General features: G+C 37.6%; 1 protein-coding gene across 1 annotated transcript in view; it reads right to left on the bottom strand.

Annotated features, from left to right (window-relative positions):
- Positions 1–27199, bottom strand: part of rtn4rl1a (reticulon 4 receptor-like 1a) — a 104663-nt gene extending 77464 nt beyond the window's left edge. The window contains exon 1 of the mRNA XM_079598750.1: positions 26635–27199. Coding sequence (XP_079454876.1) covers positions 26635–26647 — 13 coding nt within the window. The 5' untranslated portion in view covers positions 26648–27199. The remainder of the gene's footprint in view (positions 1–26634) is intronic.
- Between the last annotated feature and the right edge of the window lie 695 nt (positions 27200–27894).

The raw sequence follows: 27894 nt of genomic DNA on the forward strand, positions 1-27894 counted from the left end.
GTGTGAAAAGGGCAGAGTGTTATTTTGAGATGATGTGCAGGATGGTTCCCGGCCCTAAATCTGTCCGCTGGATGGATGCGAGGCTGAGAGAGAGGATCAGAGTGCAGCGCTGTCACGCGTCCTCGGCCTTGGACCAGAATCACAACCGACAGGTGAAAAATTGTTACTTTAAGAGATCCATCAGCATATGCTGCGTAAGGGCTAGAGGCTGAGGAGCTCGAGGACGGCTGGAGGTTCAGAGGATACGATCCCTATCACTGTTCAATTTTACTACCCGTTAGATTTCTTAACTAGTTTTATTAATAATACTTGCCTGGACACCAGCTTCAGCTTTACTCATCCCATAACTTTCGACTACAAGTTTGACTGGTTGTTGCCCTATCCACCTCACTGCAAAAAAAAAAAAACAACTTTATACTGACCAAAGCATGTAATAATAATAAATATTAATTTCTTATTTTAAAAGACTTTTCAATCACAAAGTGTCGAAGGCAGTGCTATTTTAGTTTTATTTATACTGTTATAGAATTAATTCATTTATTTTATTTGCTTTTATTTTTACATTTTCATTTTTGTATGAGTTTTAGTCATTTTGTTATGTGCATTTGCCACTTTGTTAGTTTCTGGTCACATTTTCAGCCAGGTTTTCAAACTTTTTAAGTTTTCAAACTTTTTTTTAAGTAAATGCCATAAAATGACATTTTCAGCACACGATTTTTGGTACAGCCAGAAAAAGAGCAAAAATGAAGAGATAAAGAAATATATGACAGCTACAAAAATGGTTAGTTGAACAACTGAAATTTTTGTCATATAAATGATCATTTATATATATACCGTGGTCAAAAGTGATGTCTGGCCTGTGAGCTTTTTTTTGCATACTAAAATGATAACCGATGATAAAATGATAACCGATGATAATAAATTTTCGCCTATATTAATTAACTGCAACAAATTAACCTGTTGTTGTGACATACTGTAAGGCCATTGATACGAGCATTTTATCATATTAATCATATTTGCAAAACACTAAAACTAGCATGGCATAGCATAGCAAAATTACTTTGTGCACTTTTAAACTAAACCTACAGACACTTGGTGAAAAGCTCTGATGCGATTGGTCACTTCAGTGCCTCACATCTGTATTATTCAGGGCCCCTGTCCTCTCTCTTCTTCATAGGACATATATGACCCTACTGACAGCGGTACAAAGGACCTCTGCCGAGTTAGACCACAGGGTGGACTTTCTCCAGTGGCCCAGAGTGTATAAATCTTTAATCACATTCCCCCATGCCTTTCCATGACAGACCAGAGGGCTCAGCCTGTCTCTGCATTATTCAGAAGGACCCACAGAGCACTACCCTCATCCTGCATAAAACAAAGCAGCTTTACATAAAACGTCCCCTCTCTGTCTCACCTCTGGACTCTTTTTCCAGAACTGAGAGACATATTGAGACACCTGTGTGTATGGACCTGTGTGCTGAACGTGAACTGCATTTATTCATCTAGAGGAAAGAGTGCTTGGTTGTTCTGTGGAAAAAATGCTAAGCTGGGATCAGCTATTCAAGCTATATTTGCTATTATAAAACTAATGAGCGATTTTGCCAATTATCATCGATAACATATGGAAGCCTGTTTCCGTCATGGCATGAACAAATAAAATGGTAATAACTTTTTATTCACAATTCTTTATTTTTGAGTTTATATATCACAATTAAGATTATTTTTCTAGCAATTCTGAGAAGAAAAACAAAAAATAATTTTCGTTTACAATTTGCAAATGCAAGATAACTCAATGTTGTGAGAAATTTGTGAGACAAAAACATTTTTTGTGGCAAAAACAAGCTTCCATGACAACGAACTGTGCCAGAAAAATGTGGATAATTAATTATTTTGATTCTTCAACTAACTTCGCTAGTTTTATGTATTAGTACTGTATGTTAGTCGCCACTTATCCTAGCAGTTCTGCATGGATACGCATTAGCATCTAAGCTAATGAGCTAAAGAGGTGATGGAGTCACAGAGGACATCGTTAGAAACATATCAATGTTAACAGCTAACTGCCGATCAATACGTTTATGGGCTGTCCGCTGAGGATCTGAGGAAGACTCTCTTTCAGGGGGTTGATGGTTTCATGGCTCTCTAAGGGAAACATGTGCTGTGAGTTTTCAGTTAACAGGACTAAACCGCCGACGGCTCTTACGGGTCACTGCTGAGCACTTTACTGAAAACCACAATGAGGCTAAATGCATTTCAGCACATGCAAGCTGTTTTTGTTTGTTTGTTCTGGAGTCCCATTTGAAAATATAGATTAGCTTTTAATGCTAACGTGTTTTACTTGTTTTCTATCTGATTGATGCTGTAAACGGTCATTAGTTGGTCTAAGGTGGAAATAAAGTAAAATATAACATAGCAAATTACATGTTTTTTTTCCCATAACCAGCCACAACAGGGATGAACAATAGAACTTTTTCTTGGCTTGGTTTCTATATATTATTTATTGATTAAATATATTGTTTTATTTAATTTAATAAACTCAGTATTACACATATTTTATTTATTTATTATATAACTATTTTAGTTAAATAATAGGTGGTATGCAAAAGAGCATTGACCATTTAGCCTCACTGACTGGACATTTAATTTACAAACTGCAGCGATACAACAACCAACATAATAAATATTGACAATCATCGGTTTCGGATAAAACCGAACACACTTCTAGCACCACTCACTGGACATTTCAAAATATGCAAAAAGCAACATAGTATAATTTTGCATACAATTTCACCACAGGCACCCACAGGTTGCTTTTTAATAAATTATTTTAGCCCTGAGTTTTCTTCCGGGAACGTGCATGCGCGCTCTAGGCATAATGCAAAAAAAAAAAACAGGGTAAGGCCTGGTTGACTTGTGATAATAGTGTGTAGAAACTCGCGGTTATGGTGAGGGGTGTGACATGTCCGAAACACACTAGAAGCAGTTGACCAATCACAGCACACTGATCCAGCTGACCAATCACAGCACATTGCTCTTTTCAGAAGGAGGGGGTCCATTTTGAGACAGGAACTAAACTGTATTCCTGACAGACTAGGAAGAGAGGTGCTGCAAAAATGTAAAATATGATTCTAACAGACCCCAAAAACAAACCGTGCTGAATAGCTGTACAGTGTTGCCTGGGTCAGATACTGAAATTTGCAACATGACAATGCGGTACTGCAGTATTTTTTTGAGCGTAGACTTTAGTGTCTGGCTAGGAAACTGACCTGGTTTTTCCAGCAAGGAGACCACAGCAGCAGTGCAGAGACATGTGCTGTGTTTGTTAGGTTGTGGTAAGGACAACGGTATTATCTTTGTGGATAACAGAACCCGGACCTGATTATTTTGACGGTTATTGCTACAAGAGGTCTATATAATGCAGGAGATTATATCAGATGCTGAATATGTATGTGCACATACATACTGTACATATTCAGTATATCATCTCGTGATTATGTGTGTTTTGTGTGCCCAGTACCGTGTTGTAGCTGACTGCTCTGCAATGTAAGTGAATACGGACACGTCTAAGGTTATGCCGTTACAAGACACATTGACACACTATCGATCAGTCGGTTCACAAAATGACGGAGCGAATGCCTGGGAGCATCATCACTTCTTCTCTCTCTCCCTCCCTCCCTCACTACCTCTCCATCACTTTCTCATTCGTTTTATCTTGTTTTTGCCTTTATCCATGGCAAGTAATTAACTCCACTGTATCCTCAGTGTGTGTGTGTGTGTGTGTGTGTCTGTGTGTGTGTGTTGAGATCCTCTCTGGTGATTTTCACTTAATCTTTAGAGGGACTTGGTAATCTAGAGCAGCCATTGCCAGAAATGTTTACTCACGCAAACAAGAAAAGAGCCTGAAACAGAAGAACAGAAGGATGAGCAAAGGTCTGGCAGCATGCATGTTTTTTTTTCTTCATTTATCTTGCAGTTCTTGTGGGGTCCAAAAAGTCTGAGACCGCTAAGTGAGAATCTATCATTTGTGTGCGTGTATACGTCTCGAGTCCTTTCTATCAACGAGGAAGTGTGAACTACTGCACTGAATTATGCTGTGCTTTAAATGTGTTGAGTTATCTAGCTGTTGATACGAGACTCTACTCTCACGAGTCACCGCACCAGAGTAAACGCAAGAGCCAAGCTGAGGCATTATGAGAAATGATGGCCTCTCATAGTCACTGATACACAAACCACATCCACACACACATACATGGTATATCTGACACACACACAGTCTGCTCTCTTTCTTTCTGTGCTGTTCCCTTCGACAGTCCTTCAAGAAAGTGTTTTTACTCTTTAAGATTGGGTTTGAAGGCATGCTTGCCTGGTGAAGGTTTCAAACATTTTTTTGTATATATATATATATACATGTTAAAAAATACTTTTTAAGCTTAAAGGTGACTGACAACAAAATATTGTTTCCAAACAGGCTTCCTGAGCACTTATTTCTGCATAATACATTCAGAAATTCTGACATAAGATATGACATACTTCATCTTTATAACCTATTATTGCATTATTACATCATTACATTGCCCAGAGGGAAATCAATCTATTTTACATGTCAGCCCATGACATATAATAAGACAGGTCTGACATAGGACAACATTAGTATACTAAATCATTTCAAAGTGGGTAAAGAATGCCTCCAAGAGTTTCACAGAAGATACCGGGCTAACACATTTACTGTAAATACACATTCGCCCGGTGATTTGGCAGCTCACATGACCATCTGTGAGAAAGGCCTGCTGGCACACAACTAGCCCTGACAACTGCCAAATCACCTGTCTGTAACTGGGAATAAATTATGCTGTATATCTTGCTTAAGATCACACCGAAATGTCATAAATGACGTCTATGATTCCTAGATGGAAAGGCCACATGCAGCAGACATTATCAGATGCTCGGTCAGCTCATCAGCTCAATATTAATGCTCTTTTAAGCAAAGTGCCACGGCGAATTCACATGAACATCGATTTATTACTGAAGCGTGAATTACTCAGCTTTCAGATGTACGACTGCTAAAAATAAAGGTTCTTTGCAGCACCATAGATTCGTCATTTGAGTTGGCAATATGGTTCTTTGAAGAAAAGACATTTCATTATGGACATCTTCAGATCACAGTGGTTTTCAAAATCAGTGGTTCTCAGTGGTTTTTGTTCTCTTCAAAATTTTACACAGGCAAAACGTAGCAAAAAAAGAAATGAATTTCTCTGCATCCAGTAATTCACTACATAAAGCACATTGTTAACCTAAACCATGTTTATCTCGTATTAAATCTAGGTAATATTTTGACAGATTTGTCATGGTTTTTGAGGATAAGCAGTTATTGGTCCACGTTGTGCCCAGATTGTGTCATCTGCATAAGAATAAACTGAATACATAATTTTAATTGGACGTACAGTGATCATTTTCAACTACAAAAAGACATAGGAAATCTTTTACCACCCATTTGATAAACGTATTTGCTATTTTAATTCTGAATTCGGAAATATTGTATCTTCAAAAACACTTCTTATCAGGATATAAAAAAAACATGTATTTTTTTAAATAATCAAAGAGTGTGTTGTCAAAGTTGATATCCTTGGTTTTATGGTCATTATTATTAACATTTTACCCATCACCTTTTTTCAGAATGGACAAATAGTTCACTAAAACTGGAACGTAAAAAGGTTCTCCTATTGCGTCAGAGGCTTTTAGCTCTATAATTACAAATGTGAACATTTCCTAAACATTATGCAAATAATTTTGGTCAGTAATTCAGTCCATGGTAATGTGAAGAATTTGCGTTTCATCTTATTTGGCTGGTTTTTAGTGTAGGATTAAAACTGTATAGAAATGTCTCAATCTTAGACTAAACAATGAGAAGGATGGAGTTGGGGGGGGGGGGGGGGGGTGTTAAATGAGGGCTGCCGGCAATAATCTCTCAAAACGGTCTCCTTAAAACAATAATGTTTTATAGTCGCTCCCAATCCTGAGATAAACCAATTATAAGGGAACACAGAGTAAACAAACGCGGAGGAAGTGCACGCTTCTGAAATCTTGAAATAAATTTACATCATAAGTACTATTCAGAAGACTGAGCCATTTTCAAAGGACTCTAAAAACCATAAAAGGATTAAAAAATAGAAAAACCCCTTTCATTTATTAAAAAACATTCTCACAGACTGACTGTTATACCTCCATTTAGCACTACAGTCTGTAAGCCAATATCTGTTTTGCTAGTCATATTCATCCCTCCCACTGGCAGAAAGACATGCGTCATTGGCTGATCGATCGTTTTTCATTTTTACTGCCAAGACACTAAATGTTTCTCAGAGCCAGAATTAGAGATGGAGGAGGAACTTGCAAAGGAAAGATCTGCCTGCTGACTCCATCAAGGAAATGATATAATCATATCAGTCATGATCTGAACAGAAGTCATGGTCATTTTAAAGGATCTACTGGTGCTGTGTGTGTTTTTAAAAAAAAAATTAATGTTCGTTTAGTGAGTTCAAGACGTTAATACCAGCAGCTTAGTCATGATGCGTTTGTAAGTTGATTGACCTCTGTGAACGCATTGAAATGCAGTGTCACACACACAGACACATCACAGATTACTGGAAGAAATCCCTGTGGTCAGTAAGTAGAGCGTAAGTACATAACATGTAAATCTACTGTCAGCACACAGCTGTCCCAGCACTGTCACAGTCTAATGCGGGCTGTTTGATCTGTTTCTGGGAGCATCTCGCGCTCTACTCTTACTGACCTATTCAATCTCTCTCTCTCTCTTTATATCTCTCACAAACACATGCTAAGGAAAAACAAACTCCCTCACTTGAAAAAGAATAGGCGATGTGCTCTCTCTGCTGATCTTTCTGTCTGTCTTTCTTTCTTGCAATCTTCCCCTTTCTCTCTCTTCACTCCCTGTCGCTTGTTGACCTTGAATCAACATGAACATGAAGGTCATCAGTCATTAGCTCTGACTTTGTTAATGAACACAATGGCTGTTGGATCTTGGATGTAGAACACTGAGTGAATCTCACAAAGAAATGTCCAAGATTATTTAATCTCTAATTATTTATTTATTTATTTATAATAATGCATGACAATTAAGCACATTATTCCCAAAATGACATAATTTATTATGCTATATGATTGAAAATGATCATTAATCATAATTTTTTTTTTATTATTAATTTCTTAATAAATTCTTAATATAATTATTTAAAATAAATTTACAAATTTAGCACTGGTACTTTTACTAGTACTAGCACATTCATATTCCATAGATTATAATAATCATTTATCCTTTTTAAAGGTGAACTATGCAGGTTTTTTACCTTAACCGAACAGCTTCGGAGTCATTGGAATGGTTATATTACTTTTTTCGGGTTGAATGGTGGTCGTCTCGCACCCCCCTATCGCCTGTGAGCGAAAAAACCACACTTGCAACTTTGGGCCGGCGCGTCAGGAAGTACCGCGTGATATCAGGTCTCGCGATGTAACGAATTGCTTTACGGCAAATAAAATCTGCTAAAATTCTGTCATTATTGCACTCCCTCACGCTGTTCGAACCCGAATGAAGAAGACATTTTAAAGAATGTCCCGTCTGCTTTGATGTCGTTGATCTACTAGCCTCTGGTATCTGGGAGTCGACAATAAGTTTTTTGACAGTGTTGTCAAATATCTATTCAGAAGCTGTAGGGGAAGCTCTATAGAGAAACCTGCGAGCAAAGAGCGAGAATACAGCAAAGAAATTCCCAAAACTGTATAGCCCTGCTTTAACATCAGTAGACTATTTACAACTGGATGTGCTGAAATGTCAGGAAATTAATGTCGCAATGCAAAGAAAATCCGAAACAATTCATTTTCATTTTTTTCTTCCTGATTTTCATGTGAAATATTGCATTCCTTGACTCACTACACTGTTAAAAAAAAGTAGCTGCCTTTAAATTTTTAAGTACAATCAACTTGGATGTTTAAGTCATTTAAATTTAAATTGCATTAAACAAACTTTAAAAAATGAGTTGAATCTTGAATCTGAGTTGAAAAAATAATTCCTTAACTTATTTTGATGAGTTGAAGCAATGTAAAAACATGTTGTCATAACTTATTGATCATATACTTTTTTTTTTTACAGTGTAATAGCTCACTACTTACTGCGACTGCGCAGAATATTTTGCCTTGAAATATTCAAACAGTAGCATGGTACATTGTCACATTACCTCACTACCTTGCATGCTAAATCCTATCATCTGATCTTTGAAATAAAAATGGTTTAATGTCTGTTGTTAGGCATGTTGGAAATTAAGGTTAAAATGCTTCGTTTATTTGTCACACTGTAAATGGAAGGTCAAGTCGAGTGAATTACATTATGGGATAGAGTATCTGTTAGAAACTGTGCATTTTAGCACATGTGGGTGATTCTCTGTATTCCATTCATACAGAAAAAAATCCCATATAGCCTACTGTGCACACTATGCATATATTGCAAAAATATATAGAGAGTGTTAGAATCTTATTCCAAACAACCAAGCTATGAGTTAAAAAAAAACACACAAAAAAAACCACGAACACCTTTGCAGAAATAAAGGTTTCGAGCTCATTTTCAGCTGAACAGTATAAGCTTCAGACGGCAGAGATGTAGAGTTAATGCAGTCCATTATGTAAGCAATGGCTCTGACGCCAACCGTGTCTTGCTTTATGTTGTTAAAATACACACAGCGCTGAATTCCAGACACGGGGGAGTATTTCCATGGAAGATCTATCTTTAGTCCCGTAAAACTGAATCTATGGAGTAACAGACTTACTGAAAGCTTCAGTTCAGTCTTTAATCGTTGCTTTTAGTTTCCAAGCTTGGATTACGTCAGTTTCGTCCTCTGAAAAGATTTATTTTCTGCTATGGAAACATTATAAAATATTTGAATGATAGAGTTATCGTATAGTAATTGCAGTATTTTTATAATATTAAAATCAGCATAAAATAAGGGCTGTCCAACAAATAATACTAATATAAATACTTATATTGATCACATTATGATAATGAGAAGTTTGGAGATTTTAAAATAAAAATAATGTCTTAATGCAAACTTACTACATTTAATTATTTCTTTCTTTTGATTTTAGGGTGAAATATGACCTGGACATATGATGAGTTTCATATGTCGTCATATTGACCATGTAAGACGAAGGATATTTATTAAGTAACCAAATATGGTTGTTGAAGAAAAATGAATAGAAGGATGTGGAGAGAGGGAAAGTGGAGACGGTGGAAGAGGGAAGCATGAAGATCTCACTGTTGAATGTTCTAGCCTTAGATTCCCAATCATCAGTGGTGGACAGTAATGAAGTGTTTTTACTTTGTTACAGTACTTAAAGCTGCCGTCGGCAAAATTTTTTTGATCAAATTCAGTGAAATTGACACTATAATCCGACAGAACAACATAAATAAGGTGGTTTTAGAAAAAAAACAGAGCTTTTAACTCCACCTGGAGCGTGTTATTTTGTTTTGCAAAAATCCACCGCTCCCGGATCATCGGGTCTAAACAGCGCAGGGGGGGGTGTGAGATCTGACTGTCAATCACAGATCGTGCACAAATCACAGACCCCCTCACTCGCGCAGACGCTGACGTTACAATATCACATGCACACGACACGCCTGAAGTTCGCCTGAAGATTGTACGAAGCCTGATGGCAGAGAGAAAATCTAATAACAAGCTTCCAATTCCTCGGTTATTGCCATCTATGGATAGATTAGCCAGGGCAGCCTACCTCCGAGTCTATGGTGTTGATCGATGCTGAAGAGACGGACGTGTTCACAGAAAATCAGGTACACACACACTGACGATGGGCGGGTGCTCGTTGGTTGTGGGGGAGGAGCATGAGAGTTGTAAACATTCAAAATTTTGTCTAAGTCCACTCAATCTGCCAGACTTGCCGACGGCAGCTTTAAATCAATTTTTTCAAGTGTCCGCATTTTACTGGAGTATTTTTAATAAGAAAATTATCAAGAAACTTTTACTTCACAACATTCTAATGCAAAATATCGTATTTTTTACTCCAATACAATTCCTCAAAAACACCTCGTTCCTCGTTACTTTGATTTGAAGAAATTTTAACCACCTCCAAGATGCGACAATGGTATCCCTGATTCGTGAACGAGCTGATTCTTTTCAATGAGCCTGTTCAATCGGTTCTCAGCGAGCATCTTTGATGCATTCACACATGATGTTTTATTAACAAAGGTCGGGAGGAGCAGGTTCAGATAATTAAAGGAACACTCCACTTTTTTTGGAAATAGGCTCATTTTCCAACTGTTAAACTCTGAGCCCTCCCCCTGGATAGCACGCCAAATACGCATTAAACCTTACTCCCTCTAATTGTATGTAAGTGTGAAATAAAGATTGGCGAGCGCTTATCACCTGCTGATTTGCCCACGATCACAACCAGACCTGTCGGCGAGATCGTTGACTTGCAAATCGGGCTTAAAATCCTATAGTGTTAAATTGGCATAAGGCAGGCCACTGTAATGCTTAAAATGCGGTCATGTCGACATCACCATCTCAGCGATAGGTTTTAGGGAGAAAAAACCCTGAACATAACATTAAAAGAACACAAAATAATTCTTCTTAATTTTATGTATTTAGCCCGAAGTCAAGTCAAGTCACCTTTGTTTTATGTAGCGCTTTTTACAATACAGATTGTTTTAAAGCAGCTTTACAGTGATAACAGGAAAATAATGCAAAAAAGTTTGTTTCGGCTGCACAGCAGATCTAGAAGAAGAAGAAAATAGTGTCATAGTCCAGCTTAAGTAAGTTCAGTGATGGTTCATTTCTGTTTTTTCTGTTTTCTGAAAAAAGTTTGCATTTTAGTTAATTTATCTATACAGCTGCTTTGGAGAAAACAGTGATGTCATTGTCCAGCTCAGTTCAGTTCTCATATAATAGTGTCAACGCATGCAGATCAATAATATTATTGAGTATTAAGTGTCTCCAATTTAGCAAGCCGAAAGCCAGAGGCGACAGAGGCGACAAAGGCGACAGTGCCAAGGAACCAAAACTCCATCAGGTGACAGAATGGAGAAAGAAACCTTGGGAGAAACCAGCCTCAGTCGGGGGACCAGTTCTCCTCTGGCCAATGAACGTACAGTGTATGATTATGATTCAGGCAGCATTACAGGTCAGAAGTCAGACTGGATCAGAACATTTAGAATATTTATCCAGTTCCATCTGGTTAAATTTGACATCTATTTTTATATTTCCTTATTTTTTAAAATACTATGATAGTAGCCTATCAGTCACCTATTGATATTTTAATATATTTAATTTTTTGATAGTGTATGACAAGGGTTGGTAATTTGGTCATTCTCACGCCCCTCTGCCCCGCCCTGCTTGCCACAGTAATAAAATAGAACGTTTTTTTCTTACTTGCAGGTCAATGCATACAGTATGTATCGGCATCCACTCATCTTTCATACTGACTAGTGACTATACTTGACAAATCATAATGATGTCAGACCCAGTATAAGTATAGAAAATTATCTATCAGTACTTTTAAAGGGCACCTATTATGGAATTTTGAAATTTACCTTTCATGTAGTGTGTAACATAGATCTAAGTGAACAAAAACATTCTGCAAAGTTTGAAATATGAAAGTGCACCGTATATAAAGTTATTGTCTTTCAAAAGTAAGAGTCGACTCTGAGTCATTTTTATGAATCGTTAGAAGACCGAAGCTTTTTCTCTGACTAGATGACGTCAACTTGTCAAGTTATTTGAATACGATACGCCCGTCGCCCACTTATTGCGCTCCAAGGCCAGGGAAAACTTGAAAACATCATGGCGACGAGACGCTGCGATCTGAAGTGCGACTAAAAAGCAAACTATTTTCATCTGCCCAAGGAGGAGCATTTGAAGACTAAGTGGCTACAATTCATATATACAACTATACCACAGAAGTATAGTCCGAGCCTTGTGCTTTGTTCGCGCCATTTTGAAGACGATTGCTTTACCAACTTAAATGCAATCAAACTTGGATTCGCGAGCCGCTGATATTGAAGGAAGGTTCAGTTCCAATGCATCAGCTTCCTCCTCCGTATCACAACCTGTAAGTGTTATTAATAATTGTTGCTTTTATGTTTTATGTAGCATGCTTAATAATTATTTTGTTTGTTGTGTAAGCACCGTTTAGCTTCTAGGTCTTCAATGACAATTGTATTGAAATATGTGAAGTGTTTGTCGTTGTTTTCGGAGTTGTCTTAAACCTCGTAGTAATGTAACTGCATTTTTTTTTTTTTTTGTAAAAACGTTATGTTTATGCATCGGGCTAACGCAAACAAAGACTGATTGTGCTTTTACAATATGAACTCTGGGCTATGCTCGCTAATATAACATTAAATTCTTTATCTTATTTTTAGTTTTTTACTGCAAACTACAAAGCAGTGGACTATAATCATTATTATAACACAATTTTATTGATAAAAGCATCATTGTACTCCGTGTTAAACAATAAGTATTATCTCTGTAAACACTGCTGGGTCATCTGACCAATCAACGCAGATTAGCGTCGCGCAAAGGAGGGGTTTGGAAAAACGAGTCGTTGAACGAATCATTTGGGAGTCGGTGAGCAAGTCAGGTAAAAATAAATGCATATTATACGACAGCAAAAGTGTTTTTTGTCATTGCATGCATGTAAAACTGTTGTTGGGGACTCCCAAAAAAACATTAGGAACATTTTAAATGTCATAATAGGTGCCCTTTAATACTAAAGTACAAAATCAAGTACTCTTGTACTTTTACTCAAGTAAAATTGGAAATTAATACTTTTACTCGAGTAATATTTTAATAGAGTATCTGTACTTCTACTCAAGTACTTGATTTGTGGACTTCGTCCATCTCTGCCAATTCTGCCAATCAAAACATGCTTTAATAATTCAACAGGAACAGAGAGTGCGAGAGAAAGAGAGAGAGAGAGACATCTAGAGGCACTGGACAAGGCTATGAAAAAACTCAGGAAAGTGGAGAAAGCTGAAGCTCGCAGCGTAAAGCACTACAAACAAGTCAAACCTGATCAATAGCACAAACGTCTCAATCAATAAACAAGACCACATTAAAAAAAAACATTAAATAAAATGTACCCACTGCATTAATAACAAAGCAGCATGATAATGTCAATAATCGCATTTAGATACTACAAAAGCATAAAATCAATGAAGTGCTGTGTTGTCCAATGCTTGTCCGCAAAGACCACTCTGTTTATACATCGCTTCCTACCCTGAGCAGTGATACTGTGCTATGCAGTAGTGTCACTGCAAACATCTGGTGTATGAATACTGTCTGAAACATACTCAATCCCATATTTTTTGTGTTTGGTATGTCAGCTAACCATAGTGATGATGGTGGGATGGTCATTAAAGGGCTATAAAATTACGCTGACAGCTAAGGAAGGGCAGGCAAAGCCATGGGAATCGATAGCCAAGGTCAGAGAGTGTTCGAGAGGACACATGGTCTCCTGGGTCCCTTTAACCGTCTCTCATTTCCACAGCGGCGCAGGCAACACAAGTTCTGTACTTACATGTTATTAGGTTTTTTTCCTTCTCATAAATTTTATTACCAAAATATTAAAGGTTTATTTTATCAGTAGAGAGCTTAACAAGGTTATATTGTGCGGCTGTGCCCATCAGTTACCAAGAAACAGCCATGTTTCATAAGGGCGTTAGTACTCATATCTATAGCCTGAGGGAACTTTTATTTGCTTCTATAAAGCTTTTTTCACTATAGCTAGTGAAAATTCGCAATTCTTTTATGATAACATTGAGTCTACTACAACAAAGTCTCAAAATCTCACTTTGTTTTGTGCCCTAACAGTGGTTTTGTTGCCTCATTCTGTAATGTTAGCACCCATTAGCAATGTTAGCATAACATGCTTCAGTTTTTACATTTATTTCTGGCCGTTTCAAAACTTTAAAGGAGAGTAGAGAGAGGAAAGATGGCAAAGGGGAGGAAGCCTGTTGCTAGAAATATGGTTTGATGGCCTTCATCTAGCTAGCTAGACTCCTAGCCTAGTTAAAATGGTGTTTAGCTAGTTTGCTAGGTTTTCTCCCTGCCGCAGCTGTGAAAACTCTAAAACCAGCATACAGACCAGTCTGACAAGCTTGGCCAGTTTGGTTTATAGTTTTAGAGGTGTTCCTGACAAAATAAAACACATCAGTTATACCCATGTGAGCTAACTACTATAGCAGGGTTGCCAACTCTTACGCATCTGGCGTGACACTCACGCTTTCAGCATCAATGAGATGCAGCATTTTTCTCCCCTCTCAATACGTTAATTTTCTGTTGATGACTAGACTAGACCACAGCGTATTAATGACAGGAGAGGAGCACACAGCTGTAACATCTGCCTACAACGTTCTCACTGGTCACTGCAGTATTCTCTGATCGTTGATTCGCTGAAAACCTTGCACCTGATACGTCAGTTGCGTGCGAGAAGTTCAGAGAGAGTTCGGAGCATGGTTTGGAGTCAGAGTCCATTTTTTGATGACAATCAAGGTAAGCGGATAATAAAATAGTGTGCCTTGTCAGTTGTTACTACAGACGTAGCCTTGCCTAATCATTCTAAGCCTACAGACTTAGTTGCAAACGTTGTCTGGTGTGCATTACGTGTGCTAGCTAATTGCACAATAAAAATAGGCTCATGGTACAAATTACGTTTTGGCAAATCGGGCAAGTGGCATTTTAAAATTCCCAAAATTATCAAAGGTTGACCAGATTGTGTTGAGCCTGCCACACTCAAATGTGAATGCTGAGCGAACTTTTTTTAGTTATTGGCCTAAACAAGACTGACACTTGATGGCACCCTGTCATCAATCATGACAATGAAAATGAGCACCCTTGAACCCTGCTTCAGATACACACCTCCTGCAGAGGTAGTGAAGCAGGCCAAAACTGCCACTGTGCCGTAGCATGCAGGCCTAATTTGTGAAACTTGTGTGTTGTGGTTTTCTGGGGAGGTTAAGTAACTATTATGTGTCCCTTTTGTTTTGAGATTTCTTATTGTGTTGATGTTGTTGTTTTACATGTTTGTTATTTAATCACCTCTATCTATTTTTTTTTATATAGTGCAATCAATAAATTAAAAGCGTTTCCATTCTATTAGTTGTTTTTGTGTGTGTGCATAAATCAGGGGTTGTACTAAGTAAACAAGGACTGACATTTTTTTAAATTAGGGTTAGGGTTACCAAACATTTTCTCCGCGCGCACTGAAATTTTACAGAGTCTCACTCCAGCCAAAGTCCCAAAGTTGGCAACCCTGACTATAGGCTTTACCATGGCTCAGTTTTATAAGCTTAAAGTTGTGTTTTCTCCCTCCCTCCTTGTGTTTTCTCCCTCCTTGTGTATGTTACCCTCCTACAGTACAGCCTGGATCTATGTAGAGATGTCTGAGTTTAGTTAACAGCAGTTTTTCTCTTTCTAGCATCTTCGGGGGCCAGGCTCCGCTCAATCCCCGGGTCTCAGAGGGAGTAAGTGAAAAGCAGCAATCTACTACTGAACAATCCCTCTCTCCCTCCTCCTCTTTCCATATGTCTCTGTTCCGAATATAACCCTTTCTCTGTTTTTTCCTCTCCATTCCAACACACTCTCAATGCAATTCATAACTATTTCACGTCTTGGCAAATTTGTGGCATCTAGACATCTCAGTCATACATTTTTGTACAATACATTTCTTCGTAAATGACTTTACAAATTCTAAAATATTCACCTCGTAATCTTCAACCTCGTTTTTCGTCTCCTCGTCAGGTTGCTATTTATTTATGTTTCTTAATGATGGTTTGTACATTAACAAATCAGTGTTCACACCCACATTCCACTGACTTTTTAATGCGTTCTCCTTTTAGAAATCCACACTCTTCTGTTACAATATCACACAACAGTGGCCAAATATGGAACCTTGAGTCTCAGACCTTTCCAACTATATATGTTTTGTCAAGATTAGAAAAAGAATTATTAAATTATTAACTATTATTATTATCTATTATTAAATAGAGCAGTACATTTTGTACTGTTTAAAACATGAGACCTCCCACTAGGGGGAGGAGCCCACTAAAAGGTTTTAAAATACCATTTCCATGGTAATGCAGTCCGATTTCAAAATGATTTTCACAGGATGTTTTTTGAGTGTTTAAGCAATCAAATGATCCCTAATTTATGATTGATAAAATATTAAATGGGGAAAAAAATACAATAAAAAGTGTGCAAACTGCGTTAACAGGTTTTAAGATAGTGAATAATTGGGAATTGTATCTATTAATAATTGTTAGCCGAACAATAGTAAGCGTGACCACACAGGGCATGTAACATTTTAGTCTGGGATGTGAAGCTTCTTTTTATTGGTTGGACGAACTGAATCAATTGAGTGACTCATTCATAACAAAAAGCATGTATTCTGCAGAATAATTCACTGAATTGATCAATGAATGAATCATTTTGGTGAACTGATTCAAAATAATGATTCAAAAACCCCACCACTGGTGTCTCTATGATTCTAAGCATAGATGCACATCTCATTCTGGAGATCATCGCAGTTGTTATGCTACATCTATCTAGCTCAGAATTGCATGTTTCTGGTTTGACATTTGCACCAGCCGTCCCCAAGGCCATCCCAGTAGCCTCTGCCTCACTTTCCCCTATAGAGTGCTGTAACAGTGACACGCAATAAGTCATACACACACAAACACACACAGTTGTGTACAGTTGTGTAAATGTACACTTCCACCACCTCATTGCTCTTGCTATCTAAGACAAAGCTTTACATCTTTATCTACAGGGAAGGCACTACTCTCGACTCTCGCTCTATCTCTGTATCCCATTTATAAACATCAGCTCTTGGTAGATTCTATCTTCTAGTGAGAACTCCTTCAGATGGACTTATCTAGTGCTGCGGTATCAATCTCCACCAGCCTCTCTGGCAACACAGCATTGCTCACGAGCCTCACATCATGTGCTCACTACGGCAATGATCATATAAGTTTGCTGCAAACACAGTAACCTGCTCAAGCCTATGAATATCCAATGGAAGCTTGTTACATTTTGTAACTGGTATTTGAATTTCCAAAGAGAATGTGAGCAAACCAGCACGTCAACAGAATTAATTGTGGTCAAGGCCACCTGGTTCAGACTTTATAAGATTCTTTCTTTCTCGTTCACCTTCTCTCACTCAATCCAGGTATATCCCTCTACAAGGATGCTCTCCACATCAACGGAGCAAAGCCTGAAATGGCTGATACCTGTTTATAACAACACTTACAGTACATTCCTCATGCCTTCCTTCTCTGCAGCGGCTTTAGTCTGTGAGCTTCTCTCTGACAGACTAACTCAACGGGGAGGAAAACATAAAACAGCATGAAATTTCACACGAAAAGTAAACTCCAACCTGAAAGGATAAACAAGTATTTTTCACTGTTTTCATCTGGAAAGTAAAGAACTGTTTTTCTAACAGGAAATCATTTTAAGGATTAGAGGCAGGATGTTTCAAGATGGTGCACGTATGTATGCAATCTGGCATCCTGCACATCAAGTCCTACTGATGCTTGAAGACATAAAATGCGTGTATAAGTGTGGCTCTTAAAAAAAGCATGCATTCAAACAGGACTGTCAGACAACCCCAGTATCAGAGTTAAGTTGGATGGTCCTGCTATGTCAAGTGACTCAGCAAGAGGTATGTGGTGGGTGGGTGTGTTGTGGGTGTGGGTGAGTATGTGAGAGAGAGAGAGAGAGAGAGAGAGAGAGAGAGAGAGAGAGAGAGAGAGAGAGAGATAGCACAGCAGCTCTTCTTATCTCATGTATCTGTGTATTTCTCATTCACATTGCTCTGAAATGGTTAATATTGCAAAATATTATTACCGTATACTGTTTTCTATTTAAATATATTTTTTAAATGTAATTTATTCCTGCGATGGCAAAGCTGAATTTTCAGCAGGCATTTAATTCAAAATTACTGTGAATATTACTATTTTTTATTAAATAAATGCAGCCTCGTGAGCATCAGACTTCTTTCAACATAAAAAAAATATTTAAAAAAATTCTACTGTTTCCAAACTTTTGACAGGTATTTGTATATATATTATAAATTAGCATTCAAAGGTTTTTGCATTCTGGAAGTGCGTTTAATGAACATTTATTTGATCAGAAATTCAGTAAAAACAGCAATAATGTGAAATATTCTCTATTTTAAAATATTTTAAAATGTCATTTATTCCCGTGATGGCAAAGCTTTTTCAGCATCATTACTCTAAAAAATATCAGGAATCTTTGATAAATAGAAAGTTTGAACGGAAGTGAACGGAGGTGTATATTCAACCATTGCATTAAAGGCAACCTGTGATGGCAAAAAGTAATTATTCTTTGGAAGTTAAATGCAGTAAATAAAACATTTGAGATTATTTGAGTGTGTTTGACAAGAAAATACTATTTCAGACTTTCTACTTCAAAAATTTCACAAACTTGCCATTTATAAATCCTCCACCGAAGTTATAAACAAAGTAAAACAACCATAATGTGCTATATATTTCTTTGTGGGCGGGTTAAGAAGTATCATAGTCAGATACATCCTCATCATTCGGCTGTCAGGTGAGATCCTCTGAGCACCAGCTCTGGTACCAGCACTAGCACCTAAGGCTCCACTGGGGAAAAGTGCCCAGAACACTACCTGACAGACTGCCCGGCCTAAGGCAGGCAAGGGAACGCATGCCCAAAAATACAGGCAGTTATAAACTCCGTGTGCTTTGCCGTGGTTAGCCGCCTCTGTTAGCTTGGTGTCAGGCCGCGTCAGCAAAGACCTGACAAGACAAGCGAGATAGGAAAAGATGCCATGGAAAGGGACAGTCCTTTCTTCGTCTCGTCTCCCAAAATAAAACATGGCCAACACTCAGAGCGACCGCTGACATGCTAACCGCCAACATGGCAGCGAAGAACGTCCTCTCACATTATTTCCAAAAGCTAATTTTATGTGAAGCCCGAGATGTGTTTGAACACATCTTTTCGTCATGTCTCAAGGAAAGTGAAGGCTGCCATGTCGAATCACAGATCTGGATGGCTCCTGTCAAATGCTCTTGATGTTCAAGGTGTGTATTTTCTCTTGCATTCAATTGAGACACATACGTCTTGGGGGAAGAGGGAGGGAAATACACCCGCCAGACCCGACGTCCTTGTTCTGTCTTTTAACAGACTGTGATAATGAGCGCTCAATTTTTAAACTGTCTGGATCGAGGCAAAGCTCTCATGTTTCCCGAACGCAGTAAATCATTTAAGAGCCTCGTGGAGAAAGTATTCATTTTAGATGGTGCAGTTCAAATGAGAGCATTCTGTATTTTAACTCACCTTCATTAAAGCAACTGGAAAGATTCTAGAGCGACCAAAAACGGTCTAGCGATGTTCATTAAGTCATGTGAGATAAGCAGAAGCATCGCTAACAGAATTGAAGAATGCTGTCACCCTAAATCCTTTCAGGGTTATTTTAGTATTTTTACAGTCATTTATTTATGATTTATTTATTATATTTACTTGTATGGTATTTGTTAATATTTTTAATATTCTGAATTTAGTTTTCATTTTAATTCTAGTTTAAAGCTGCAGTCCGTAACTTTTTTGGGGTTAAAAATTATCCAAAATAAATTTTTGCCAGTGTTCAACACTATCTGCTTGCCTTAGCTCGATTCAAAACGGTAAGCTTGTAAAAATGTTTTTAATTCCAGTGGTACTGGAATTCGAGCATGTCTTTGCGTCATTAAGTCACATCTGTGCACATAAAGAAGGTGTCTCGGCTAGTAGGCTATTGTGTGTGAGGATGTGGGAGGTGGAGATTTATAGCCTTTTCTCACCGCACTTGATATAATTAAACTTATCAATTTGATGGCGGATCCAGAAAGCTTCAAACGTCAATCACCAGTGCATGGCAACTGGAGAAAGTATAATTTGCCCTGTTTGATGTGATATGATAAGCGATCGTTAGATTTACTGCAATGTTTTTTTTTTCCTTAGTTGGTCAGAACAAAAGTGGATGTTACTTGTTCAGATTACATTTTCCGGTGAAAATTCTTATGCTGGTCATACTTCCAAAAAATACAATCTGTAATTCCAAATGACAGTATCCGGCGCGGTGACTGACAGCCGTACATTCTCCTCAAAACATTGGATTCATTGCTGTGCCGTGCCGAGGCACAACTCACGTAAAGTTGATCATTCTGCGAATAACTGCAATTGCAGATTTCTAACAGAGATGGCGACAAACTCTGGACTGCAGCTTTAAGTTTTAATAATTTTGTGCTTTTGTCATTTTTTATATTTATATTTAGCTTTACTTTATTTTCATTTTAGTAATTTTAGTATTCGTATTTTTTGGAAAATAAGTACACTTGACTAAGTCGCACTGGGTCCAAATTGCATTGTTGAGAGAGAAAAAAACACTTACCGGTAAGTCGCATCTGTGAATAAGTCACATTTTATTATTACATTAGGAATTAATGTAAAATACTGGTTTAAAAAGGGAAATCTTATAAACAAACATTACAAACGTGTATTTTAGTTCCCTCACTCAACAACAAATCCTTCAAATGTCAAATGAAATGTATATATATATATAACATAAATTATAATGACATTCATTGTAAACAACATAAAGCCAAGCCTAAATTAGCCAAACTGAAACAGTTAGCTGCCCAGGCAACATTTTACATTTTAAATGATTTTTTTATGTTTTTTTTATCTATTTATATTTTATTTCAAATTCATTTTTAATGAACAGAGGCATTGTTATATATATATATATAATTTTAGTTTTAGTTTACAATAACAACACTGTTCTGAACAACTCTAAATGTTAAAGGAATAGTTCACCCAAAAATGAAAATTATCCCAGAATTTTCTGGGATCCATCCTAGGTGTAGGCTATATGACTTTCTTCTTTCAGCCTAACACAATTGGAGTTATATTAAATACGATTCTGGTTCTTCCCAGCTTTGTAATGGCATTGAATAGTCCCCGAGTTTTTGAAGCTTCAAAAAGTACATCCATCCATCATAAAAGTAATTCATACAACTCCAGTGAGTTAATAATAAAAAGCCTTGAAGGGAAGCAATGTGCCTTTGTAATAAAAATATCCATATTTAAAACAAAGGTAAAAAAACAAAAACTTTAACACTGAAATTTGAATCTACAGCCCTAAATGGTCAAAATAAAATGTGTTGAGATATCCACTGACATTAAAATTCAGCATTTACAGCTGCAGTTTCACTTGGTCTGATAAAAACATGTATATTCCTTAGAGACATGAACTCGAGACCTTTGTATCCCTTAGTGGAAATAAATCATACCAGTATGCCAACTAAGGAGTTAGAGTTTGGCTGGTTAACATGTCCCAATTAGCCCCTGCTGGTACAGTAGATGAGGGTAAAATCATCTTTCTCCATTGACAGCCCTTCTTTTTATAATGTGAATTTTTATGCCTTGTAAACTTAAACATGTTTTTTTTTTCTGAGACAGCAGCAGAAAACACTCCTGAATGTATAAAATCACAAATGTGTCATCATATTTTTCTCCTGTGACTGATCTGTTTTTTAGGGGTCACTTTCAGGGGTCATGCGCCAGCTGAGCTTTCTCCAGGTATTATAGACCTCCTTGTTTTGACCTTTATGTCTTTGATGTCTAGCAAGGTCCCGGAAGTTGTCTGCATTTGACAAAGAGCGAGGTGGTGCAAATACTTTTCCATGATCACCCCCATCTCGCATGAGTCCCAAGTTAATCAAAAGTAAATTGTATGCAGGAAGTAGACCTACTCTTCTCCGTTCTACAAACACCATTCACCAGTCAGAGAGACAGCAAGCTGACAAGCACAAACAGAATCCGGCGTCATACCTCGCCGTTTCCAAAGGGAACTCGCGTCACAGATGACCTTTCGCCGTACGGTTCCCCTCTTCTCCCGATAATACATCATTAATCTCTCAATAGGCGGTGACATGGCAGACCTCCGCCGAAAGATTATTGTTTGCTTTTTCTCTCGTTGACTCCTAATTATCATCAGCTAATGACCGCGCCTTCCTACCCTTCAGATTTAATTAACACTCCAAAGAGAAAGAGAGGGCCAAATGTTTGCTGAGAGTTTGGGTTAATCATCTGCATGACACAGTAAAGGGGTCAGACTTGGCGGGGATCTATTTTTATGATTCTACAAATGCTAAATATGAGCATACTGTGGTGATTACCCAGCGATGAGGCGAACGACGATGAATAAAAACATTTTTAAGAAGATGTGACATATATACAAATGAGTTCATGGCTTTGCCCTTTTCTAAACAACATTTCTAGTGTATAATGTTAGTAAAAGAGTGTGTTTAGCACATAATCGTGCAATTAGGCCAGTTTTACACATAGTGCGTCTGCACTTTATATACCAGGACCGCTCGATGAATCAAAATATAAAATTGCGATTATAAAGGCTGTGATTTCAATAAATAAATACATGTGCTGCGTGATTTAGAGTGAATATAATATAATAGGTATTGTAGCATATTTCAAATCATGCAATTAAAAATCTGATGGTATCATAATCTTTTTGTGTTAAAACAACGTTATTATTTAGGCTGTTCCCATTAATATGCATATATACACTTTAGACTAAGCAAACAATGAAACTAGCAATTTACTTTTTAACTGAAAAAAAAGCAGGGATTCCATTTCAGATAGCCATCATATTAAAGGGATAGTTTACCCAACAATTAATATCCTGTCATTATTTACTCATCCTCATGTCTTTCCAAAACTGTTAATTTGTTTCTCCTATGGATGACAAAAGAAGATATTCTAAAAAAGTTGTATGTTGGAACGGCATGAACTGAATACATTATGACACACCTTTCATTTTTTTAAAGTGAACTATCCCTTTAAAGCATTTTTAAAGCATTTTTAAAAGTTCTGCAGGTGAGATGTTCGAAACAATATTTGTATGCTGCATAACATTGCTATCATCATATCAGTTTATCCCAGTATATGTCTGTCGTTAATTGTGATCACGCAAGGCTCTGCAGCTGCGATCCCGTTGTCAGCTGTATATATATATATATTATTTTTAAGACCTGTTGAACAATCACTTCAAGTCTCTTAATCACCAACAAATTGAACAGTCACTTACAGTGATATTTTAGTGAACACAGTGTGCTTTCCACATGCTAATGGTTGGCCACATGCATGCCTCTGGCCACAAACACCTACAAACAGAAATGTTTCTAAATTATAGAGCGAGGAGTGCAGTATTCACACACACACACACTTGCACTGAATCATCATTAAGAGTAGGTTTGAGGGAGATTTTCTCCGCCACAGGTGGGGGGTGTACGTGGAATCATTTCTTTCTGGCTGTGTGTGTGAGATCTCTGACTAAACGAGCTTTCAACTGAACAAGCTATTAAAATGGGCCAACGAGCTGCACCGGCTCACTGCCCAGCCAGTAGCACTTTGTATGGTAAGTAGCCTCCTGTTTCCTGCCTGCGCTTCAGCCAATAGATTTTTTTTGTGTGTTTCAAACCTTTATTTAATCTGCGCTGCTTCTACTCCGAGGCTGAGGCTCTCACCCAGGTGGAGGGATAATGGAAATAGAGGTGCCATATTGTAGAGGACCTGGAGCAATCTGGGGTTAAGAGAGGGTATCGCAGAAGTGGCCAGAAAAAGAAACAGGCTCATTACAGCGAGCAGCCAGTGGGCTCCTGCTGCTTCAAATCCACAATCTTACCTGCCAAGAAAAAAAAAACACGAGTCTTTTGTCCCGCAGAATCATCTCGTCTACACTTAACATCTCCATCTTGTGGTTCTGTGGGGATGAGATGAAGGCTGCAAGCAGCGTAAGGGAAAGAAAATGCGAATTTGGACTTTTGTCGCTTATAAAAGCTATGTTTTTCGTACATGGTACTTGATCCTTAATGTCTTAACTTTTCATCACTACCAAGCACTCACAGTTTTCAGCCTCACACCCGCAATGTCACTTTTGATGATCCAGTTGATTCCTAAAAGACAAAATCAAGTCCCTACATGTTTTTGGTTGAATATATTGTGTTTCAACACACGATATCTATCCATCCATCCATGTACATATATAACTACTATCTGTCTATATATATATATATATATATATATATATCCATCTATCCATCTATCCATCTATCTATCTATCTATCTATCTCTGTCTGTCTAATCTAGATATCTATCCATCCATCCATCCATCCATGTACATATATAATTACTGTCTACATATTTATCCATCTATCCATCTATCTATCCATCTATCTATCTATCTATATACCTGCCTGTCTGTAATCTATCTAATCTATATCTATCTGTCTGTCTATCAACTATCTAATCTATATCTATCCATCCATGCATTTACTAACTGTCTACATATCTACATATCCATATATCTATCCATCCATCCATCCATCCATCCATTCATCTGGTCTAGATATTCACCCATCCATCCATGTACATATATAACTACTAACTGTCTATGTATCTATCCATCCATCTTCATCCGTCCATCTATCCATTTATCTGTATACATATATGACTAACTGTCTGTCTGTCTGTCTGTCGATCAAACTACATTTGATCACCTATCAACCTACTTGTCTGTCTGACTGTCTGTCTGGCATTTCACTCAACTGTTACAGTATGCCAAGGTCATGGGTTCATGCAGGGAAAGCACAAACCAATAACAAGTATACCTCAACAAAGCCTCTTTGGATAACAGAGTCTGCCAAATGCATAAATATCGAAATATAATATGCTCAATCCACATATGGCATCTGAGACAAAATTTTGTTGACCTTTAGTGCGTCACCAGCCCAGAGTCTAGTAGAAACCCGGCTATTTGACGAAGACATGCAGCTTTCCTGTAAACACATCTGTGCTGCTCAGTATTATTATGCATTCCAGACCCTTCTCTGTACCCCGGGGCTGTAAGCATAGACCCCTACTGCTAGCAATGGCAACAATAAACAGCCATAACTCCTTATCATTTTATTGTCTGTTATTGTGTGTTTGCGTTGAGGAGGGGCTCAGTGCCACAGCTGATGCAGAATGATTTAAGCACACAAACAAATCCCCCCTCTCTCTTTCTCCATCCCATCTCTTGCCTCAACTCAAACCCACACATTCTTTTGTAATGAGAAGAAAATGAGGAAGCAGTTCCCAGAGCAGGCTGGTTTGAAGCTGCAGGCTGAGCATTAGTAAAAGTGTTATGACTCCGCTGTCACTCCTCAGAGGAAAAAATAACTGGATGGAGAAGGTTTTTTTTTAGGCACGTACATAATAGCAGAATAGCAAGCTTTAGAGCTGCTGACAAAAATTAAATATGCAAATGAACGTAGCTGATATTGAACGATATTTGAATTCAAATTGATTTGTGTGTGGGTAAGGATTAGAGTTTTTGAACTGTGTGTTCGCAAATATGTCAAAAACATCAGGACATCTGAAGGGGTTCTCGTTCTTTGAAAGGCTTGTAAATAAGCCAAATTATGTATATCAACTGGTTTCTTTGAGGGTTGCGTTTAGGTGTATATTATTAATAGCATTATCTTAATATGAAAATCATTGCAGTGGTCTTCGCTTATTTAGCTTCAAAGGCCAGTGTGTGTAAATGTCCGAAATATGTTGGTCATCGCAATCTGAAGTTTCCATAAATCAGCTAAATAGTTGTAGCTTTAGATCTAATAATGGAACATGTTTATGTAAGGATTGGGGATAGGTGTGATATAAAGTAAATATGATTGACTTCATATAAATATAATTTGTTTTTGAGTGGTTCTTCCGAATATAGCTTCAGAAGTCTGTGTGTGTTTGTGTTTATGTGTGAGAGCACTCCAATAACACTCTAAATTACTCAAATTAGCATCCAAAGTAATTAGCTAACTAATTACAACAACAACAACAATTACTAAAGTTAAAAGCACAGCAAAAATGTATTGTGAGTGACATACATGGCTGCCTACTAAAGGTAAAACAGCACCTCTCTGTGGACACACTTGGGTCGATCCATTCATTTTCATGACCTGGATGTTTCTTGAATTATTCTGTAGTTTAAATCACAGCTCATATGCCACATTTTATATTGAGCAAGACAGAAAATACACGCATCTATAATTTCTTGGTGTGTGTCTGTGGCAGCACTCCTGTGTTCACAAACACTGGTCCCATGGGAAACTGTCGCCATGCACCGCCTCTCTAGCCTGATAAATATCACTGTGTGTTTTAATAGTAGGCTACTAGTTAAGCGCGTGAAATAAGTGTAGTGAGCTCTAGTAGTTGTCAGCTGCAGTGCGGCATCGCTTGTCTATTTTTAAGAATAATATTACGTGCTGTTTATTAATATTTCATCAGCGCACAGTCCAAAGCATAAAGAGCCAGACAAACCTGAAACTAACCTGGTTAAAACCTCGTAAAGAGTTTCTGATATATAAACTCGGATGCGCGTGCAAGAGTCACGCGCGCAATGAATAGAAATGTAACCTACTTTCAGCATCACGCATCTGCTTGAACTGCACCAAAAACGCAATTATATAATCTAAAATGTTGATCTTACCTCGCCGGAACATCCTGAAGGTGCGGTGATGATGCGCTGTACTTTATCCCACTGTGATAGTCAAAATAAGCGTCTCATCTTTAATAATCCGTGTCACATGTGATAAAAGTTTGATCTGTTTTAATCAAACGTGAGGCGATCCGCACCAAATACAAATTCTTAACTCTTGACCCCTGGTCTCAGGTATCGATTAAGATGGAAAACAACATCGCCGACATGGAAGTCTCACAGAAATCCCGAGATTTTTTTTTTTTAAGAGAGATGACTCCTCTCCAAGAGATCGTAGCCAAAAATGTTTCATGTAAGCATCAGTTTAGCACTTATAACTGCCTCTAAAACCTTTCAGATAGCCATAACAACAGCATTTAAAGTTTTAAAATATCAGTCGGTGTGACGGGAAAACAGCCTTGTGGCGTCGTACACCACTTTAACGATGAGTCAAATTACTGTTCTGTTTAAGTGACAGCGTTTGGATGCCAGAGATGCTCTGGTGGTTAACGGATGCAGGCGCCGGTGAGTGTCTCTCTCTTCAGGAGTCGGAAAGCTGGAGCACTGGAGGAAGGTGTCGGGGAGGGTATGTGCGATGCCCGATTTGTGAAAGAACCATTCTTTTGAATCGAATCTTTTTAATGAATCAGTTCAATGAACGGCTCACAAATTAAACTGAATCGTTATAGCGGTTCTGCAGTGTCATGACAAATCGGGTCCTCCCTCGAAATCGGGTCTCTTAAGTTCCAACTTTCAATTATTGATTATAGGCTACTAAGTATGGAAACATTTTATTTTACAGTGTCCTTGTTACATATAGGCCTACATGTAGGCCACAGTGATAACATTAAATTGTGCATATTTACATGCAACTAACCCTCAACCAAATCCAAATCCTGTACCCTAACCCTATACATGTTAATTAATATTACTCAGTAGGCTACTTAAATGTATAATTACATTGTTACAATAACACCTTAAAATAAAGTGTAACCCAAAGTATATACGCACAATAATAATTTTAAAATATGTATAGGTTATACTCGCATAAAAAACAATTTGAACACTTATTTCACTTGATAAACTGTTAATTAGCCTAATTAATAATACAAATAATAGCCTATTAGTGAATATTTGAACATCATTACATTCATTTTATAGGCTAACTGAAATATTTGGATATTTAACACTTAATTTAACATGTAGCCTAATCAATCACCTTAAAGATGATTGTAAATACATGTTGGACAAGTGAAAATTTGTGTATAAAGC

This window comes from Phoxinus phoxinus (assembly GCF_949152265.1).
Source record: "Phoxinus phoxinus genome assembly, chromosome: 23".
NCBI classification, from domain to species: Eukaryota; Metazoa; Chordata; class Actinopteri; order Cypriniformes; family Leuciscidae; genus Phoxinus; species Phoxinus phoxinus.